General features: G+C 41.0%; 1 protein-coding gene across 1 annotated transcript in view; it reads left to right on the forward strand.

Moving 5' to 3' along the window:
* Positions 1-6,180: 6,180 nt before the first annotated feature.
* Positions 6,181-8,186, forward strand: part of LOC113507713 (homeotic protein proboscipedia-like) — a gene marked incomplete at its 5' end in the record, with an annotated part of 2,825 nt that continues 819 nt past the window's right edge. The window contains 2 exons of the mRNA XM_026890651.1: positions 6,181-6,381; positions 6,518-8,186. The exon at positions 6,518-8,186 is cut by the window's right edge and continues 819 nt beyond it. Coding sequence (XP_026746452.1) covers positions 6,181-6,381; positions 6,518-7,927 — 1,611 coding nt within the window. The remainder of the gene's footprint in view (positions 6,382-6,517) is intronic.

Genomic DNA, 8,186 nt, shown 5'->3' on the forward strand with positions numbered 1-8,186 from the left:
ACTACAATAGTTAGTGATAACAATGTTAAAGAAATATAAACCATTAAAATATCATCAGTCACGCGGCGACCCCCGCGGTGGTCAGGTCACCGGCCAAGAAAAAACCTCCGAATTCAAAATGAAGAATGATTCATTTATGAAAATGAAATGACAGATTGAATGAATGGTAAGACGGGTACAAAGGAGGTCGGCTACTGGCTACCGCTTTGTGGTATTGTGCCACGTGCTCGTGGACTGCTCCGCTGGGAATCGAGGATTGTAGTGCAACCCAAAAAGTTTGGAAAACAAACCTTGCTTAGAACGAACGATAATGCGGTTAACTTTGGATGTAGAATTTAAGAACATGTTTTACAACTAGCTTGTAAAACATGTTCTTAAATTCTACATCCAAAAACTTCAATTCAATCCAAAAAAGTATAGTTTAATTACTTTGCTTAAAATGCATGGATTTCAATTGGGTATTTCAATGTCATTGCTACAAAAGTAAAAGCCCGAAGATTTATTCTACGTAATAATTTACAGCACAAAAGCCTAGTGTCAAATCCTATTTAAAACTAGGCTTATCGCTATAACGAAATATCTCGTTTTTAGCTCCGAATTTATTTTTATCACGGTTTACTGCTTAATTTTTACTTAAACAAAATCAAATATTTTGTCCGACTCGAAAAACGCCTAAACTGCTACATAAAATATGTTCGACATTCAAAGTTGTGACCTTATCTCGTAAAAATGGCAATTACAGCTACCCTTGCAATCTCTGCGGGACCAAGAGTTAGTGAACTCCGACAAACACTAAGAAAGAAGGAATGGGCAATGAAATTAAAAATATGTCTTAAGGGCAATTAGCTTTAACTTTTACAGTAAGTGCCCTATCTGCTCGGAGAGTTCCCCCGCGCTTTTCAATTGTGGGGAACGCGGCCAGCTTTTGGTCGGAGTGAATTTTATGAACTACCAAAGAGTTGTGACTTTTGAAGGAGTTTACTCAACCTTAGAGCCATAAATTTAGTAGCCGATTTCAAGTAAGGATTTAGCTTTGGGATTCTGTATTATTCTAATTAAAATGTACCAATTTAAATACTACAAATATAATATGATTACTTTACTATAGTTATAGTAAAACTTGGTAGCATAGAAAGCTAACTTGTGAGGTCAGCATTTTCCAACAAAGGGCTGAAATAGGCGTATTGTTATTTGGCTCTTTGGCGACTGACGAAGTGTTTAACAATAAATTTCCATTTAAAAAGCCACAAGGTGAATGCGGGTGTACGTCGGGGTGAGGGGGGAGGGGTGCCGCAGCTTCCGCCGCTTTTTTCTTCATTTCCTTCAGGCCGCGTGGCTAGGGCGCCGCCCCATAAGAATTAAAACGTTTGTTTATTTTTTAAACTGAGTTGTATTTAGATGAAAAATATTTATTTTATAGAAAGTTTAGTTATGTGCTGAGAGTAAAACCAAGTTTTAGCCAATACTACAAACTGATATTCTGTCATTCTTTCGATTTAAGCTTGTCTAGAATATGTTGATATTTTAAACGTATATGGAAAATATTTTTTACCGCTTAATTCATGTAAAATTAAACTACTTCAACGCTGCACCAATAATAAAATACCAATCACACTTGCATTTAAATTGATTTACAAAAAGATCATATGGAGCGCTTGCCGAAAATCTACTTTTAATAGTCGCACCATTTAAGGGTGGATTTATAACAGAACCCTAATATTTTTGGTTTACGCATCGGGCACAAGTACAAGAGGCGGCATAGTGTACTTCACATAAATATCGGCGGGATAATAATTAAAAGAAGCGATAATGTCTGTAGCGCGGTGAAAAACGAGCGGCCCATCCTTTTTATTTGATAAATAAAATTTATTCCCCGCCGCCTGCCTTCCCCGCTTCTTTGTGGGTTTTAACTTCCTGTAAACCGCTGTCTTTGTTTCTAAACTGTTTGTAGAAATTTCGACTATTTTGAAGAAATTAAATGGAATATCTTTAAAAAGAAAAAAAAACTTCAAATCATGACTGATATCGGAGCTTCCTTATTGATTAACATAAATCACTCTTCTATATCAAGACGTTGTTTACGATACTTCGCCACCCCATCCAATAAGACATTTCCCCGTACCTGGCCTCTTGAAGCGGCAAGGTCTTGCACTTGCATCTCGTTAAATGCCTTGATTCCCCTCAACTATTAACCTACCCTACGCATCCCCAAGGATCGCAATCGGGACGTTTTTACTGCGCACTAAATATTCTCCCGGCGACAATTGCGATTATGAAAAGTGCACCGTTATTTATCTCCCACCATCGTTTATTTTTTGTCGCCCCTTTCAAGGGCAATTAAATACCGCCAGTCTTAAAATACTTTGCATATTCCACCCAGTAGACTTTATTATCGACCTGCTAATAAAGATAGTAAATGTCGCAGCTAAGTAAGGGACAAATGTCGCAGGATGGTTTACGATTGCTCTTTTAATATCAGTTTTAAGGGCACCGATATTTAAATTAGTCATCCACTTCGACCTGAGAGTAGAAAAAAAAAACAAACTTAAATAACCGATATTGAAAGCCGATTAATGTGAAACAGAACACTCCTAAACTTAAACAAACGATTAGGAAAATAGAACTTCTTAATAACGGGATTAATGAAATTTCCTAGTCGTTCGGAATCGAACCGCGGTCTCCGGGGGCGGGCTGTCAAAGTGCTCCAAACTCGCGCCGCCTGTCTGTGCGACAACTTTTAATAACCTTCTGTATCAGCCAAATGGATTTGGGACCCAGCACAATCCGACACTCGTTACGTTTCCAACAAACTTAATGTGAACGCAAACTTTGATAAAAGGGTGGAAGTACGTACCTGCTGGTGGCATTTACCTAAGCTGCCTGAATACTTAGTAGCTATATATGATTCATGTGGAAATGTGGGAATTTGTTGAGTAAGAACAATTTTAAATAACTTTGCTTGATGGAACATCATTGGTATACAAGACTGTTTGTATCTGAAACCTCGATTACAAAAAAACATGCTAACATCACTAAAGACTTCAAAAACATCTATCTCAAACCAAGGAGCTCGTAACACAAGCGGAACTTGCCGCGGCGTGCATAATGGGGAACATCGGGCCTTCATCAAGCCCTGATAAGGCAATCTTGAGTCACTTCCTGATATCACCCTTCTGAGCCCCGCAACTCCCTGTACCGAAACGAAATTGAACCGTCTTAGATCTGTCTCGTCGTAATCCACGCTTATAATTGATGCGACAATGTCAAACAGGGTCTTGATACAGCCGGCTAATCGTAAAAATACAAATCCGCCACAACATGATCGATTGTTGCTGTGACACACTCGAGTACAAATTGATAAGCGAGTCAATTCGATTGTTTAACATTTGTTTTCACACAAAATTGGTTTGAAGAATACGGAAGGATTTGTTTTGTATCTATGACAGTTTCTGATTACAAACCTAAGTCCTAAACAGTTAAACAAGAGATCTTTGGTGTTTCAAGTCAATGACATGTTAAATCTTGCAAGTAAACAAAATGTCTGCTGAATTTCCTTAAACGGCTCAAACGACATTGTTACTGGCAAGAAATTGTGGAAAAATTTTGCTTTTTCTTTTGAAATATTGAATTTTTACATTTATGCCTTTCACACCTCATAACGTAATAATTCTTGGTGGAAACCCCTCGCTTGGTAACTTTTCCGTTGCAGCAGCAACATTCAAAATAAATGTTTGGCACTTTATCATTTCAGGCAGTGTGTGGCACGCGACTCGCGGCAACGCAACTTTATTGTGAAACTTGTAGCTTCTTGTTTTATTTTTGCAACATTCTTTATCTTGGGTGGAAAGCAAACAAAAACTATCTACATAGTGAAGTAAACATTTAAATGTAACTTTGAGAAAGTACATAGTACACTTATACGTAACTAAAAAAACTGACTCTAAAAACTAGCGAAGACTTCCAAAGTCGAGTTCACCCAGCTTATTACAATAACTTAGTGTAGCTCCCATGTCACATCCACATGTTAAGAAAACCAATTAAGCAGTTTTAGCACCCTCGATCCGCGCCTCCGACACAAATAATGTGACCGCAGCATTTAGTCTGCTCAGGCCCTCGTAGGGGCATCGAACGATCTCTAATGGCATCCAACCGCCAACTGGCCACCGCATTAATCCTTTACCGGCTCTTGATTAATTATTTAAACTTGCCCGAGGGAGTGCTCTCGGCAACTCCGCAAATTGTTTACAACTGATTGTTACGTTACATTTACACGTTTGGATTTAAATACTGCCCATGATTACAACGACCCTTTTTTGATGCATGACATTTTTAAACAACTGTATTTTTACCTAATAACAACTGAATTGTTACACAAAACGCAGATATTTAGCAAGAAAACACTAGAATTTCGGCCATAAAATATTTTTTACTGCAACAAAAAATAATAGTCATGCAAATTACTACTAACAGCGGCTTATTCACACTTAAAAAAGTATTAATTCAACGAGAACACCGGGTACAGTGATATTATCAAAATTAAGTGCGGACAAGCGGACTCTTGACTTGACCGATGTAGTGACCCCTAATCCGCAGTAAATCTTCGGTCCAACGTACCCGTGTCGGCCACCCGGAGGGTTAAACAACCTACTTGGCAATCATTTGTTACCTACACGCTGTAGACAAGACAGGGGATCGCAATAAAGAAATATTTACATTCCTTCATAATTTAATAATGCCGACCTTTTAGATTGCCCCGCTAGGCAGATACGCATGGGCGGTAGATGCCTGCCGACGTTAAATTAAATACATCAAAATAGTTTATGCAGACATGACAGATTACCGCTTCTGATTTTTATTCAAATTCGCGATACGTACATGTTGAATATTAGTAGCATCCGCAGCAACGTCTTCCTCATTTCTTAATTTTTACACAACACTGCTGACAGATTTGCAAACAAAGGGACTTCCTTGATATTTCTACGACAATCTATTCATAATTAGATTGGCAAACTCCATCAATCATAAATCATAACTAACACGTCTCGAATTCAGGAAATATTCATGAAGCTTACTTCGAATGGCGTGTAGGGGAAGACCACATCAAAAATGGTTGTTCAGTGGTTCGGAAGTGTGTACACGAGATAATGCGAACATTATACGAAGACTCGAGCTCGCATAATCGTGCCTATTATATTATCTACCGCCGCACAAAAACTTACCAACTTGCATCTTTTGCACATTCATCCTGGATGAGGTAGATGTGGAGATTCGGGCACACAAGTCAGGGATTTTCTGTATTTCGATTTGCGTTTTGCGACCATTATGACTAAGAACTGGATTTTTTAAAGGAGTTGCCAATGATATTCTAATATCATTGGGAGTTGCAATACCAGTATAAACTATGTAGCTATCTTCATTGAACACACACTTATACGGATGCTAAAGCAATACAGAAATGTTGGGTGACCATGGGCTATCGAGTTTCAGCTTCACTAAACCGATAATTTTGCAGGTCCCCAACGTTGTCCAACCATACAAACTTGTGTACATTAGTCGCATTAATTACAGTCGCACAAGTTTCCGAACTGGAGAACAATAAAATATTAATGAAATAGCATGTACATAATATTTTCTACTGAATTAGGGGTTCGATCCAACAACTAAAAGCAACATTTACCTCGGTGCAGCCAAGCACAACCAGAGGCCGTGTTACCGTTTGATTGACAGCTGCCCTTGTCCAATAGCAAAAGCGAGAGCTGACGAACACGTCAATCAAAAATGAACCCCACCATATCAACAAAACCAAGTCAACGTAGTAACCCTTATTGTATGTTACATAAGAGTCACTAGCTGCGCTTCGATGACATCGCGAGCCCCGCGGCCGAGCCATCACGCGAACGCGATCGCCCCATTATTCGCCGCCCTTTTGTAATTTGAATTTCGAATTCCAATTCGTATTTTGTGGTAAAATAAAAAGAACACCGTTTCGACACAATGGCGTCAAGGGCGGTGCTCTGACATGCGATCAAGTTATTACATTAAAGGAAAGCGTACCTACCAACGAGCCCGCCTCGCTACCACGATATTGAAAGCTTCCAGGAATACCAATCTATAACATTAGGTTGAAACACGCTGTTCATATTTTATGGGACACGGCTTGAACAGAAATGTTAATGGAAGTGTTTGAAAACTAAACCTTCTAATAATTATTTAATAACTTTAATTATTTTAATTGCAGAAAATGGACTGCCACGAAGACTACGCACCGCTTATACAAACACGCAACTGTTGGAACTAGAGAAAGAGTTTCACTTCAATAAGTACCTATGTCGGCCGCGAAGAATTGAAATTGCTGCTTCCTTAGACCTTACTGAGAGACAGGTGAGATTTGAAACCGATCCAATTCCTTAGTTCGAGAGTCGTTTCTTTTTTAATTAGAATTTATAAAATTCCCACCAAAGATTAAAACACATAAATGTGTGCATATTTTTCCTAATTGATTTAATTCTTGTTACAGGTAAAGGTTTGGTTCCAAAACAGAAGGATGAAGCACAAGAGACAAACTCTCAGTAAAACCGAAGATGGCGATGATAAGGATTCAACGACATCAGAAGGAGGCAAAAGTTCGAAGACAGGCCTCGACAAATTTTTGGACGACGACGGACCGCTCTCCGGCAAAAAGAGTTGTCAAGGTTGCGAACTGCCTCCTGGCGCACTATGCTCTCCGGCTGAGGACTTACCGGAGCTTGCATCCCGCACTCGGAACAACAATACGCCCAGTGCTACAAATAACAACAGTTTCGCAAGTGATGGAGCTTCCAGTGTAGCCTCATCTTCTTCACTAGACAAACTTGCTGAAGACGATTCACGTGACGGGCATCCCCCAGTCACGGCAATGAGCGCTGCCCCTAGAAATTTAACTAAGAGGATTAAACAGGAATCTAGGAAGAGGTCACCCTCACTCGATGCAACTTGTAAGGTATCCCCGTCTTCATCTAAAGATGGCCTTGGCCCTGTGCCTGGTCTAGCAGACGGTGGTAAATTCTCGTCGGTTAATTTGACTCCTTCGTCAACACCAGGAACGCCATCTAGTATGCACCAGAGTCCACTAGGCCATTATCCTCGGCCTTCTCCTCCAAATGCTCCACCGGGACCCCCGCACCCGCAAGCTGTACCCAACGCAATGCCTCCGTACGTGATTAGAGGTAATGCACCCCCTGGACAATTCGTGCCTCACCCGGACTTCCGCATGGATTCCAAACAGTTTATTGGAAAGCTCACTCAATACCCTCAGGGTAACAGAAATTATGAGGCTTACGGAGCAGCAATTCAATCCGCTGAACAACACGGGTATGTTCGAAACCAACACCATACAAGGCAGGAAGGCTCTCCTTCCACACGGCCCACTAATGGCGTAGGATCAAGACAGGCATATCCGCATGAAATGTATCAAAATTACGGTTATCCCGCTTATGGAAAGGATCAGGTAGCTTATGGGCACCCAGGCTACGATCAAACACAAGGTTACAGCAGCGAGCACATGGGGTATGCGAACAGCCATTACGGGTATCACTATCACGAAGGGACTCAGCATGACCATGGACACAATTACTACGCTGGTGAAGGGCAAAAGAATGCTCACGCGACAGACTACACGAAGAATTACTACGACGGCACTGCTTACTCGCAGCAGGCAGCGTACGGAGCAAGCGGGGCTGCAGCGGGCGCGGCGGGCGCAGCAGCAGCGGGCGGGGCGGCGGGCGAGGCGTACGCCGGCGCGGACTGCGGCGACGGCTACGGGTCCTTCCAACAGTTCTACGAGGCCACGCATGCCGCGCCGCCCGGCGACAACTCCAACTCCTCCTCAGACTTCCACTTCCTCAGCAACCTCGCTAACGACTTCGCACCAGAATACTACACCATTTGAGATAAGGACCTCGCCGAGCAGGCGAGTGATCTGTTCGTGTAAGCTTACTGATATGATACTGTGTATGAAACGTTTCAATATAGCTAATAAGGGTTACGGTGTTGACACTCGAGTGTTCGCCCAAGGCGAGGATGTATAAGATTGCTATCCATGGCTAATCCTAATCCAATTTAAGTTCGTTATATTATAGTGACTTAAGGATAATGTAATAAATTGTAAATAAATACTTGTCTCTTATTTGTAATAGATATAAAAATAA

The sequence above is a fragment of the Trichoplusia ni genome, unplaced genomic scaffold (genome assembly GCF_003590095.1).
Source record: "Trichoplusia ni isolate ovarian cell line Hi5 unplaced genomic scaffold, tn1 tig00003103, whole genome shotgun sequence".
NCBI lineage: Eukaryota > Metazoa > Arthropoda > Insecta > Lepidoptera > Noctuidae > Trichoplusia > Trichoplusia ni.